This window comes from Hakea prostrata, chromosome 3, assembly GCF_041222555.1.
Source record: "Hakea prostrata isolate BN-2017 chromosome 3, UWA_Hpros_2, whole genome shotgun sequence".
NCBI classification, from domain to species: domain Eukaryota; kingdom Viridiplantae; phylum Streptophyta; class Magnoliopsida; order Proteales; family Proteaceae; genus Hakea; species Hakea prostrata.
Genome location: NC_142602.1, coordinates 4,489,010 through 4,502,466, shown reverse-complemented (window position 1 = coordinate 4,502,466; position 13,457 = coordinate 4,489,010). Strand labels below are relative to the sequence as shown.

General features: G+C 39.1%; 3 protein-coding genes across 8 annotated transcripts; 1 reads left to right on the top strand and 2 right to left on the bottom strand.

Moving 5' to 3' along the window:
• The first annotated feature begins 471 nt into the window (after nt 1–471).
• EDL1 (EID1-like 1) lies at nt 472–5,005 on the top strand. 6 transcript variants are annotated; one of them, XR_016172161.1, is made up of 5 exons: nt 472–778; nt 873–1,138; nt 1,862–2,661; nt 4,445–4,496; nt 4,884–5,005. XR_016172161.1 is itself a non-coding variant. In XM_089148280.1 (4 exons), exon 3 carries the CDS (start codon nt 1,872–1,874, stop codon nt 2,616–2,618), a length of 747 nt encoding a protein of 248 aa, XP_089004406.1. In that variant the 5' UTR covers nt 473–778; nt 876–928; nt 1,862–1,871; the 3' UTR covers nt 2,619–2,661; nt 4,884–5,005. The 6 variants fall into 6 exon arrangements, 5 of the variants coding, with proteins under 5 accessions (XP_089004406.1, XP_089004405.1, XP_089004404.1 ...); XM_089148280.1 differs by lacking the exon at nt 4,445–4,496 and having other exon boundaries at nt 473–778; nt 876–928; XM_089148279.1 differs by lacking the exon at nt 4,445–4,496 and having other exon boundaries at nt 473–778; nt 876–1,138.
• On the bottom strand, nt 4,919–7,512 carry LOC149020179 (uncharacterized). The gene is made up of 6 exons (XM_089148276.1): nt 7,280–7,512; nt 6,873–6,970; nt 6,275–6,568; nt 5,941–6,199; nt 5,706–5,787; nt 4,919–5,605 (listed from the first exon to the last, which is right to left on the bottom strand). Exons 1-6 carry the CDS (start codon nt 7,300–7,302, stop codon nt 5,414–5,416), a joined length of 948 nt encoding a protein of 315 aa, XP_089004402.1. The 5' UTR covers nt 7,303–7,512; the 3' UTR covers nt 4,919–5,413.
• Nucleotides 7,513–8,184: 672 nt separating this feature from the next.
• Nucleotides 8,185–13,312, bottom strand: LOC149020178 (GDP-mannose transporter GONST3-like). The gene is made up of 2 exons (XM_089148275.1): nt 12,461–13,312; nt 8,185–9,664 (listed from the first exon to the last, which is right to left on the bottom strand). The coding sequence occupies exons 1-2, from the start codon at nt 12,488–12,490 to the stop codon at nt 8,537–8,539; spliced, it is 1,158 nt and encodes a 385-aa protein (XP_089004401.1). The 5' UTR covers nt 12,491–13,312; the 3' UTR covers nt 8,185–8,536.
• Nucleotides 13,313–13,457: the final 145 nt, after the last annotated feature.

Genomic DNA, 13,457 nt, shown 5'->3' with positions numbered 1-13,457 from the left:
TTAGATCAATTTTACATTTACTCATGCAAGTAATTAATAGATGATAAATGCCTTGACTAATCTTGATCCAGGTTGAACACCTGACTGTGGTGGGTGAGTTTTCCAGCAGGAATTTTTTGTATTCACAAGGTTTCGATACCGAAATCTTGCTTAAGATCGAACCAAGCTGGTTACCACTTGATGATAACACTTCTATGAAGATCATTTTGAGCACTTTCGTTTTTATTAACAAAAGATTTAAAAAGAACAATATAAGAATTATCATAAAATTTAACATTATTAAGGTCAAGAGCTGCAACATAAACCTCGTGCATATGCATGTGAATTTTTATTCGTTAAAATAAAAAAAAACTTTAGATCTTCTCATCTAACGTCAACCTTTGATGGAAATCTCTATTTTATAATTTAAAATGGGTTCGGACCAATCAAATTCCAAGGGTTCTGATATTCAGATGCACTGTTGTTGATAGAGGCTGTCACGCTGTTGTTCGCATTGTAAATTTCACTGCTCTGTTCGACTCATCTTGACCATTCAATCAAAGAGCCCTAAGCTATCATTTTTAAAATGAATTACTTGTTTTGGGTATCAAATCTGTTCCTTCGCTCATTCCAAGCGCAGAACAGAGAGAGAGGGAGAGAGAAAAAAAACGCAGGAGGCCCATTTTTTGGTTCGTCGCCTGGTAGTCGCTGAGTGGAGTTCTCTGTGAAGACTGTCAGAGTCGCCTATTAGGACGAAAATACAATTAGGGTAATGGTCAGATGCCGTCACTTTGTTGAGGTACTGCGGTGAATTTTCTTTATTTTTTCTGGGCTTGGAATTTTTTTTCGTTCTATGTGTAAGCCCTAATCTCTGTTTCTCTTCTTTCATGAAGAAGCTGCTACCCTTCTAGGGTTTTAAAACAATTGTGATTGAACTTTCTCAGCTGAGGTGAGATGCTGGTTTTATCATCTGTTCAGATCCTGCTAATTTTTTCAGTGATTACACACTTGCTCTTTGTACACTGCGAGCTATCTTTCAAATTTGTAAGGGGAGAGAAGAACTTTCATCAGAAGCGTTTCATATTTGGAACAAATTCGCACTATAAGAGTCTATCAATACCTTCTTCCTGTTTGAAACTTTGGGTTTAATCAATGTCAGGTATTGATTTAAGTTTTTCACTTTTTTGGGCCTAATTACCCTTGACTTGCTAGCAGCGTTTCTGGGTCGTAACTTCGGGGGAAAAACCTTAGAGGCGAGCCTTAACCTCACCTCACCCGAATGGTGTACTAACATTTTGCTGGGGAATGTAGAACACACGCGATGTTGAAAGGGACCAAGTCTCTCCGTCCATTATCTTCCAACATTGCATGTCCTTATGGGATTTGTTTGTGATAAGGAGCTAGATGTGCTGTTTATAGATGTCCCAGTGGGTGGATTCATGTTCGAATTTTTCTAATATATTTTTGATGTTGTTGCTTTTACTATGCTTTAATGCAACATTGGTCATTTGTAGGAAAAAAAAAGTGTTGATTATTCGACCTTAAGAAAGGGAGGTTGACTGCGTGTGTTGTATCCTGTCTAATGTCCAGTTGAAACTTAAGGATTATATCCATTGGAGGTTCAGAATGCATGTGTTTCTCATGAGTTTGATTCAGCTCTCTTTTCATTGGGTCCTGATTTTGTCATTTACTTTTTTGAATTTGTAGATTCTAAATTTGCATTAGTCTGGTTGTACTTCATGTACCAGGATATTGAATCCAACTTCCGCCATTAAATGTACAAAATAGTTTCAATTGCTACAACTATTACTTATAAACTTGGAACCAGTGGCTTGGCTCATCAAAGGATTCACAATCTCTTACTTCTCTGTGATCATACTAGGTGTAAAAAAATGATAGTAACGAAGCAGTATCGTTGTATACACTCTTCAAGCTGTGCTTGCACTAAAGGGCATCTAAGTGAAGATGTGATTTTCCTAGTTTTTCAACATCTCAATTGGAACCCTAGGTTGATTGCCATTCTCTCTTGTGCCTGCAAATGGTTTGAAGACATTGCAAAGCGGGTCCTATGGAAAGAATTCTGCCGGACACGAGCCCCCAAGATGATGCTTGATCTACAATCTAGTGGGAGTCACAATGTGGATGGAAACTGGAAGGCCCTTGGGAAGCTGCTTATTTATTGCTCAGGATGCACAAAGGGTGGACTGTTTAATAGCATTCAGATACCTGGCCACTTTGTTTACAGGACCCGGTTTTCTAGGACTTCAGGGAAAAGTTTTCTTTTACCGCAGTGCAGAGATGATGTTTTGTATGTTTCTGACCCTTGTGAGCACCTAGATCAGGGAGAGGAGGGTGATGTGGGATTCTTTCGTGGAGTTTTTAAATCATTTTCAGTATCAAAGGTTAAAAAGATGCTGATTGATAGGAAGACTGAGTTTCATCCAACAGAGGTTTGCCCATATTGCAAAGCAAAGTTGTGGAGCATGTTACAAGCAAAGATGATACCAAAGAGTGCATGCAGCAGGTTGGGTGCTTATGAGGATTGCATCGAGTATTATGTCTGCCTTAATGGGCATATGCTTGGGATCTGCACTCTGCTGCCCCTTTCAGATTCTGAGGAGGCATCCGAATTGGAGTGAGCTATAATTTGGATCTGGGTAACTTTTCATGGTCAAGTGATAGGTATTCACGTTTGTATCTTTAGACTGCTTCATTTTTCATCCTCATGGCTTCACTTATTTGGTTAATGGTTGACAACATTGATTGTTTCTATGCTTCTGGTTCTGATTGAAAATAGACTTCTGTTTTGGTAAAAAAGAATACTTTCAGGGTTATTGCAATTATTATACGTGGAAGTTTAGTTCTGTGTGGATTTGTTCTGAATATTTGTTGGATCTCAACATGAGAACCTTTAACTTTGAAACTAGAGTGCTTCACTTTATACATTTTGAGATGAGTATTTTGCTTCATAGATTTCCTATAAAATTTAGGATTAATGAACTATCAGATGATGAATTATTGCCACCTTTGTTGATACCTCTTTAGGACAAATACCCTTATAACCTAGTGATGGAAGTTGTCTAACATCCAGGGGTGTCAGGTTGGAGGCCAAACCAATCCCAATCAAACCTGACTTTGGTAAAAAAAAAAGGAAAAAAAAATAATTCAATCAAGACTGATTGAAATCTGCATTGGTTCTAGTTTTGGTTTCAACTTTAGAAAAAAGAAATCCTAAAATATGGTCGGTTTTGCTCTGGCCTGTCAAGAACAATAAAAGCAACTGAGGCCAAAAAAATCCGATGAAAACCAATAAATTTTTGTTAGTTGTTTATTTGAACTTCATCATTAGGTTATCATTGGTGATAGCCACTAATTTTCAAGATATATGACTGAAGTGATGCTGATTCAGCCTGTGTGGCCTGGTGTGGTTCAGCAGCAGCTCCTGGCCTGGACTGACTGAAGAGTTGAAATTCACGATTGAAAGTAGCACAATCGGTCCATGAAAGTGAACTAACAACACTAGGTGGTTCACCTGCTTGTTAGAGGGGGTTCAGCAACTGACCTATCTCATTGACAAGGTTCAAAGTGCTGGGTGGGCCATTGATAAAGAATCGATCCCAAACCACAATTGTAAGGCATGTTATTAGCATGAAAAGGTGGTAAAAGTAAACACAGTTGGGGATAGATAGTCTTTCCTTTCCAGCTGTGGTGCATGACACCAGTCATTAGTGTGCAGATTCTTGCACATGCCCTCCTGCATCCCAGCCATGGACCAATGGACCGCACACTCTCTCCTTGTTAAATGCCTCCCCTTGTCGATGCAAATCTGCAACCTCGTGCTGGAATGCATATAGAGCTAAAAAGGCATACCTACTACCTAGTGCACATGGCTTCTGGCACTGTGGGATCTGGGGAGTGGGGAGAGTCATGATTTATGCAGCCTGACCCGTGTGTTTTATGCAGAGAGGCTGTTTCCAGAGTCCAGGATGTATATTTAACTATATGAACTTAAATTTCTACCCCAAAAGAAAAAGATATGATCGTAAATTTTAGGTGTTAAATTTAAGTTAATGTATATAGTATATTGATTTGTATATTGTAAGCAGTAATTGACTAATAACTGACTGGACGAAAATGTATTCGACCGACAGTTAACTGGTTTGGTTTTGATATGAGGAGATTTATTTAGGGCTAAGGGTCTCAGTTAGCCCACTGAAACTATCAAACAGCATCCCTACTTCCTTCCAAGAGTGTTCCCCTTCTTGATGATAAATATGCCTGGGTTTGCATAAATTAGACGCCGTCGTGGTTGAGCGTGATGCAGACTTGAAATCCAAGGTCAAAAGAATGGAAGGAGAAATGGTTGCTCATGGCCACAACGTGGTCTTGTGAGGTCCATGGCCAAAAATTTCCTTTGTTCCATTGACGTACTGGAATTTCCTGTGTCTGACCTTTCATTTGATAGGGTTGCAGGGAAGAATAAGAGTCTGGAAGTTGTCAAGGAGTCATCTTCAATGGTAGGTGGTTGTGTTACTCTTCAAATTTGAAAAGGGTTGATGTTATTTTGTTAGGGTTTAGCACCACAGGACTGATTTACCAGCTTTTCGTTGAGGATAGATTTTTAGTTTGTAATGAAATTTTAATGATATGGATTTTTATTTCTATAATAACACATAGGGCATTTCAGTTTGGGGGGCTTTTAGTTTTGGTAAGATCACCATGCATTCTCATTTTATTTGGGAAAACAAAGTATCAAACTAGTTTTATGTTTCTTTATGAACTTATGTACTTGGCCACTAGGCCACCATGTCAAGAGCATATTGTTTTTGATTTTAAGTTACCTCTGAACTTTATTTGATTTATTGCAGAACTTTGGTAATTAATCTGACCAATGTTTTCTTCAGGTACGCATTTTCAACCGCTTCACATTCAGATATACTTTTATTTGCTATGGACTTAGGAGGCAAAACTATGAGTGTGCACTCTGGTAACTTATCCATAACATGGCACGGGACCATCAACCATGCTTCAAGCTTCATTTATGCTGTTCGCCGATTTTCCATTACAAATCTCTTGAATTCCAGGATCAGTTATTGCTGCTGTTCTGTTTCCCGGATCTACTATTATACATCGTCTCCATGAACTTGTGTAAATTTTATGCCTACATGTGTATTTGAGTGGCAGTAATTATCAACATTAATTCAAAACCAGTTGTTCATGTCAATTTGTCCATTGCAATCTTGAAGGTTGCATTGTATCTAGGTGTGTTTCTTTTTGGTTAAATATCTAGGTGTGTTTCAATGATGCACAGAATACATTTTTCCATGACACCATGTTTCACGATTTGAGATTCAGAAGTATATACATTTGTATGACTTGAAGAGAACTGATTTTTTTCCTTTTCTGAAGCTAATCCATCATCACCATTGGTACTTCAGAAACAGAAACATGTGGAAGGGACCTTTCCCGTTTCTCTGATTTTATTTGCCTTCTCTTTTACCTTAAGCTCGTCATTTTTTCTCCTTTCCTCAACTTGAGCTCTTGCGCTTCCAACTATGTTATCAATCCTTGTCATCTGGTCGCGAAAATTTTGCAAGGCTTTTGCTCTTTTCTTTTCCAGTTCACTCTGACAGTTCCAAGATAGATGTTATTAGTTAGAATAACTACCATTTGCAATTGTCATTAAATCCATTCATCTTTGAAACCTGGAGGAAATAAAACACTACCTCTTTCATGGTCAGTTGGTGTTTGGCTTTTTTCTTCTTCTCATTCTCCCATGATAGAATTGTGGAATTCATCTTCTCATACCTGCAATTGCTATTTATTAGTGAGAAGAAGATGAAATTCCGGACAACTGGCACTATAGGTATCTCCAAACTCTTAAATACTCTCTGCGCTGAGTTTTTTGGATCTTAATTTGATCTTGATATTTAAGCCAAACTGCCTGAACAATTTAATTACCGTGATCTAATCTTGGTCATCTGAGCTTCCATCCAAGCATCTGCTTTGGATTGTGGACCCGTTCTTGTTGAGCTCCCCGTCCACTTGTCATCTCCGGCAACATGGAGAGTTTGTCTAGCTGGTAGTGGGGGTAATGGCCTTGGCTGTGCATCCACTTCTTCAGTAGTTGTTGGTGTCCTCTTAGTAGTTGAGACTCTGCTTGGCACTTTCTGTGGTGTTCTCTGATCCACCCTTTGTGATTTCCCCCCAGAACCAATCTCTGGAACAGAAACACCTGGTTATATCTTTTCAGTACAGCTGCTGTTATAAGCTCAATCCTGGAAAAACACATTACCTGGAAGCGTTTCGTCTTCTCTTGATTGCTTGCTTGTAAATCTTCTAGATATTTTACCAGTGTCTAGCTGCAGAGCTTTACCTTCTTCCTTTTTGCTGGGGATCTTAGTGGGGAACTTTTCTGATCCCTCTCTGATCATTTTCTTATCCTCTAACCCTGCTTCTTCAAGCGAATTGATGGCAAAGGCAGCTGCAGCGACAGCAGTTGCATACTCACCTCCATCACTAGAGTCATAATCTCGACTGGGTTGGCGATAGAATTGCTTTTGGAACCAGTTTTGTTGTTTCTTCCTGTCTGCAGAAAAAAGTTGATTTTGTTTGCAAAATTCCAGAGAATCATTGCTTCTTTTTTTCATAACCAATTAACAAAACTACAAATGGTATATAGAAGAAAAAGGCTGTAGGAATGAATGAAAGGGTAAAATCACCCTCACCCTCACCCTCACCCTCTCCCCACACCTAAAAGAAAAGTCTAATAATTCACACATTTTTCTAAAAAGTGAATGGAAAATAAGAAAGAAAGATGGATGGCGGGTGGAAGGTTTGTTTCTGTTTTCTTTCATGGTTTCCTAACAAGAACATTAAATATGAATCAGTACCTTCTTTGAAGGAACTAGTTTTCTGTAGTGGAACTGTTCTTTCTCTTGTGCCCTTTGGGTCTTGTTGGCTATCCTGACCAAAACCAGAAAATCTCACCCTGGAAGAGTGATTAGTAGTATAAAACAAATGAAAACAGAGAATATAACGTAGTATTTCCCGTGAAAAAATATGTGAGGTTGCAGATAATGATGAAACTGCTTTTTGAGGAATATTTGATCTATCATTATAATCCCCCCCCCCCCCCCCCCCCAACCAACCCCAAAAAAAGAAAAGAAAAGAAAGAATTTTGTTAGAACAAGAAGGCTTCTCTTTTAGACGAGAAAAGCCATGAGTTTATTTCTACTTCTGTTGCTTTATGTTTCAAATTCAACAAAAGATATTTGAAGATCTCAGATTAGATGTTTACCTTGTTTGCTTAAGCATGTCCATTTCTGGAGTCACTGCAACAAATCCCTTTGTAGTTTCAAGTAGATGATGTTGATAATAGTGTAGTTAGATGACAAACAAGCATGGTAGATACTTATTTGAAGGACGAGCCAAAGGAGGTTTCTGAAGGCTGTATTGGTCGTCTATGGGGTTTTGTCTTTTTTTTTCTTTTCTTTCTATGGGTAGAGAGGGAAGGAGGTGCCGCAAGCAAAGGTGGATTGTGCTTTGCATGCACAACTTGGTTTGGATCTTAATAGACCATTCAGTAGGAAGGAAAGGATCTTTCTTTCCTCCACATTTCAATTATGCATCAGCTTCAAAAGGTACCTTTGGGTTGGAGGTTCCTTTTCAAAGGTGCTTTTCTGAAGGCTTTTTTTATAGTTTGTTTAGTCATGTGTAACAGGTTAAGGAAAAGTTTGAAGTCCAGACAGCAATTTCTTTTTTAAATAAACGCTTGAAAATGCACTGGAATATTCTTGAAGAACAACGAATAGGGTAACAGCTCAGCATGATTTAAACCCAGAACTTATTCCTTGCATGGTAAGATTCGCAAGTGTTGCGATGAAGAAACCTGGATTTTCAAAACAAGGAATCGAGGTTTCTGAATCCAGTTGATTTTGATACAGTTCCTTTCAGATTAGCGGCTGGGACGGATTGAAGTCTCCTGGAGTCTCAGAAACTTACACGGATCTCCCTCTCTTAAGGCCACTTCAATTTAATACAAAAGAAGAGAATAGAATTTATAACGCCCAGATTGATTCACTCATTAGTGATACCTTTTTATATCAGAGGTCTTTGACTCTTTGGTGATGAAGCAATGCCACCAGTGGCTTAAATTCTGCTGCGACGATGGCTCTCCATGAAGAGGGGAAGGGACCATGATGACTCACATTACTAGGTGTACCTGGGTTGCTGCTCCTGCTTGGCTCACAAGTTGAATTTTAACCTGCTTCATGATCGCTGATTCTGTTGAATATAAATCCAAACCAAAAAAATTGATCGGACCAACCTAAAAACTAGCCGTGGACTACATGAATTCTGTAATGGACTGTTAAAGTCCACCCAAACTTATACATAACTCTGTATTACTCTTCAAAGGATGAATTCTGTTGTTTCATCCAACTGAATTATAGCAACCACTGAAAAATATGCTTTCTTTGCTTTTCTAATGGCCCAACAAATCACAACAAAAGAATGCTTACATTTGCTTTCAACAGAGAAAGGGAGAACTATTCTGCTATCTCGACCCTCCTGAATCTCTTTCCTCCTTTACAGTAACTCTTTCTTCTGGGTCACCCTGCATTTCAAGTAACTTCTGTTGTTCCTCCTCGCTTTCTTGTGGTTTTGCTTCCACAAGGGCCTTAGGCTTGCTACTTGACCGTTGGTACATAACTCCACCAACCATACAAATCAACAGCCCTGCTGTCCCTAGCACTGATGAATGCTTATCCCAGATAATCAGATTGATAACAACTGTCAAGAGCTTATTTACAACACCAAGCACTGTGAATCCTGTAGCTGAGATTGCCCTCCGGCATGAGAACCCAAAGAAGGAGATGGCCAAACCAAACAAGCAGGACAGACCCACTGGTAACACCACTCCTATTGAGTGCCAATCTGATTCATCTGAAATCTCGTGCTTTATCTTCTTTAGTTCCCCCATAATAAGTAGCTCCAATGGGAACAATAGGAGGGCCTCAAGATTATTGTACAGCACGAGACCCCATGTATTCAGGCCAATTGTCATCACGACATGCTTAATGTACACAAAGTCCACTGACATGCTAACGAGGTATGCCAAGGCCCAGCTATAGGCAGTTATTGTGAATTGGTAATCTGTCGAAACATAAAGCACACTTCCACCAAAGATGGTAGCGAGTGAGATCCATGTCCTGATTGATGGCCAGGGTTGGTGCAAGTAGAAAGCCTCCCCAACTGCCACAAAGATGGGGACTGCTGAACGGAAGACAATGAAAGTGTCAACATTAGCATGGAGGAGAAGCTCACTGTTTGTGAAGAGGGAGAGGTAGAATATTGCTGCTGCAGGTAGGAAACGCCACATGGTCATTAGGTCAAGTGGGTCATGCTCAACAAGTTTGAGACTCCCACAGAGGAGGACACCAGCGGTACTTGTAAAATACTGCAAGGCAGTCAGTGCTCCAGGATATGGGAATTTCATAACTGCCCATTTGTTGATGATTGAGAGAAGAGATGCTGAAATGCAATAGCCAGCAGCTATTCCATATACTGATGCCTGTTGGACAATTCTACCATACCATTTTTCTGGGATCTCAGAAGAGGGATCCTCATTGTCTGTGCTTTTTTGTATCTCACTACCTTTGGGATTCTCTGCATCATTAGGCATCTGCAAGGTTATGAAAATTCTTATCAGTGAAAAAGAACATCAATACCTTCTCATACGTCGAGCTGCTGCAGACCAATCTAAAGTAGTTTTTTAACTACATATTGAACTTAAAAGAAAATGAAGATCCTTAACATATTGAACTTCTGGAATTTTAACCAGTTCAAAACATCATTTTAATATTACATTCTAAAGTTTTACATCTTTCATGTCAAAAGAGCATGGATGCACCCCCAATGCAGGTGAAGCTACTCCGGCTCTCCTTGCTTTTCTGCCACATAGCTATGTCCACTGGTTCTTGTAACTTAGTAGACATATGGCCAGCATTGCCCAATCATGTCTTGAGTTCAACAACAACATATTACAAGTCAGAGTAAATGCTTTGAGACTGCGTGAATTACTCTGATTGAAAAACAAGGACCATCAATGAAACAAGGGCAAGCGCCCGATAAAAGTGGGTGGATCATATGATTGGAATATACTACCAAATTCAATGCGTTACCTAGGAAACACCCGTTTGTCCAACAGTCAGGATGATTCCCCTTATTGCCTCAATATAAATAGCAGCAGATAATTGGTACCCTAAGAACTACCAACGGAGGAAAACAAGAAGGCCCACTAGGACTAAGAGAGTCAACCCAACAACTTTTAAGTAGAAAGTGTTCTAATTGGGTAGTACTCTTAACTAGAAATGAGAATCAACTACTAAAAAACAAACAAATAGGAACCAAATGACTCATCAATCAGGTTGCGCTAGGTTGGTCTGCCAAGTTCAGATCTGAATCAACTTGGCTGCATTACTAACTTAACTTGTTGAGTTGACCGTTTTGTTTTTTTCTGCTCTTCGATGATTTCTTTGAGTGGTGTTCCGCCAAGTCCAGAACTGAGTCAACTTGGTTGCGTCTAGTAGTCAGACACTTTGTTTTATGTAATGGAAACTCTATAAGAACTCAAGTAGTTAGAGGACCACATAAGACTGCTGACCAAGGTGATCTTTTTTTTTTTTTTCATTGTTATTTTATTGTTGTTGTAGGATTCTTATCTCCTTTTCAGAAATAAAGAAGCTGTTGGGCAGTTGCCCAAGGACTTTTGACTTTGTTCTGAGCTTTAACTTCTAGAGATCCTATGGTGACGCAGTAATGGCGAAGTGGTGATTCAGCTAGGTTATCATTGTGAGCTTTAAGTACTTAGTAGCGATCTAAACCTAATTCTGCAGTGATGAATATATAGTTCATGTCACCCTTCCATACTATGTTTTTCATTAATTTGTTATTGCAGAAAATAGGGCACCACCCCTTCGTATTTTTGATTTTGCCATATTGCCTTCACTTGATCTGTTTAACATTCTCATAGCTACATCTGATTTGCTTTTTTCTTGTATTGCTATTTTCAACATTATCAGACTTCTTCAATGATTTCTAAGATTCCTATCAACAGTGGGAAACCCAGATCTTTGAATATAGTCCAAGCATTAACCTAAGATATTAGGGTTCTGTTCTATCATCCTAAAGAAGCCTTCAACCATAATTTGAGCCAGATCAAATTCTCTGATCTGCTGCAGTTTAATGTCTCCAATATGGTGCTGAAATTTCTGCTTTCTGTTCAGATCTTAGATATGATTGTTTGATCTTGGTGGAGTTTTGGTATGTTATTCTCCTATATCTGATGAAGTATTTCTTTAGTGTTTTATTCACATCTAACTCTTCAACCCTGGTCTATGATTTTAATTGTGGTTGATCTTCTGGATTTAAACTCACCATGACGTAGGTCGAAAAGTTGCCGGTTCTGTCAAAACTGAGCTCATATTCCCACATAAAAATCATAAAATGGTGGAGAATATGCTTGAGAAAAATAAAGCACTACCTTGGAAAATACATAACTGCAACTTTAAGATGCTCATTTCAACAATGACTTTGCATTCTTTCACTGTTGAAAGAAGCTATTCTATCAATAACTAAAGTTCAGGCACATCAGAACAGTCAACCATATGAAAGCAACATATCTGTGTACCATACTGTTATCACATACATGTATATGCATTTAAAAATTTCTTGATCTGGAGCATTTTCGAAAAATGGCACTGAGTATTATCTATCCGGCATGAAGTAATACTTCCAATAGTCTTAGATCATGCTTTAAATGTTCAGACAATTATATAAGCTCATATCACTATGAAAAGTTATCCATTCTGGCAAGGCCATAGTGATGAGCAATTTTCCAACAACAAGGGTCATCAAGTACTCTGTCTAGGAAGCGACCTCAACCATTCCACCCAGCATTACCAAACTGAAGACAATTATCTATAATATGGGCTGTCTAACCAAGGATGAACAGATCTTCAGCTATCAATAACATCATTCTTGATAGCAGACTAGCAGCAATAACTTGATTGAAGATCTAGCCTTATTCCAGAAAAGTATAAAAGCTATCCCTCGATACGTGATTTATGTCATTACTAATAATTTACAACAGACTTCACACCAGACCAACTTTGTTACTACTAATTTGACCTCTAAACTATCAAAATTAAAGAAGTTGCGACATTAATATGTCGCTGTGGTAACTGTTAAATGTAGATTATGAGTGACAAAACGAATAAGTATTTGCTACGAACAAAGCGAAAATCGTGGCAAACGAGTCATCAACAACTCAACTCGAACACACATAGGGGAAGCCATCTGACCCAAGATTTAAGCCCTAACCTGAAAACCCCCAACCACAGCTATAGAATAGATCTGAGAGAAGACAAGCAGAGACAAATGAGACAAAGCTGAGAGTGGTTGAGAATACAGAACGTACCTTGGTAGTGATTTGAGTAGAGGCTTGCATCACGCAGCAGAGCAAAGCAGAGCGCAAGCAGAATGGGGGTGGTGATCGTATTGCTTTCGAATCCAACTGTGGAAGGAGTGAGACGGAACCGCTCTGTGTAGCACATGCAAATCCCAAAATCACGTTCGCACTTTAACCCTACCAGGACAGGGACGCTACCGGGGATATGCTCTACGTTCAACTCGGGTGAAATTCTTTTTCCTTCCCAGAAGCTAGCGCTAACCCTATTGTAGTTTTGTGACACGTGTAAAATACCAATCCGACGGTGTTAACAAATGGTAGTACTATAATTTACACGGTCCAGTTAAAGAAGCCAAGAAGGTTTTGGAATTTTCAGAAAACACCCTAGTAATTATCGAATTCGCGAAATAAAACCCAAAAACCACGTGCACAAACGAGATTCTGCGATTCTTAAAACCCTAGCCGACTGTTCTGCAACATTGGTGTCTCTATAGACGTAATTCATCAAAACCCTCCTAATAGAGCTCAACAGCAATTTGGTTTCGTCAACTAATCTGGGAGTTCATCAAAGGCAAGAAATCGTCTCTAGGAACAGCAACACACTCACCTTTATCGTACATATTTCAGCCTCTAAGATAGGAAACACACGTCGCCTATAGAAGTCTCCTGCGTAATCTCGAAAAGCTCCTGAAGTTGTGTAACATTGATTTGATCATTCACTACAGCATCCAAGTTTGAGCAACCCCATCGGAGGAGGGAAGGGTTCCATTTTGCCCTACCCAAACCTTGGACAATTGGGCAATCGATTCCAATTCAAATAAAATCGAAATCGACTACAAATCCTTGCTACAAGCCCACACCTCCCACAAGATTGTTCCTTATCCCCATTTCGATTTAGGGAAATTTTAATGCGACCCCTTAAATTATCTAATTTATCAATCGACCCTCTATAAGATTTTAATTAAAGATATTTTTTCTCCTTAAAAAATCACAGTTAATGATAATG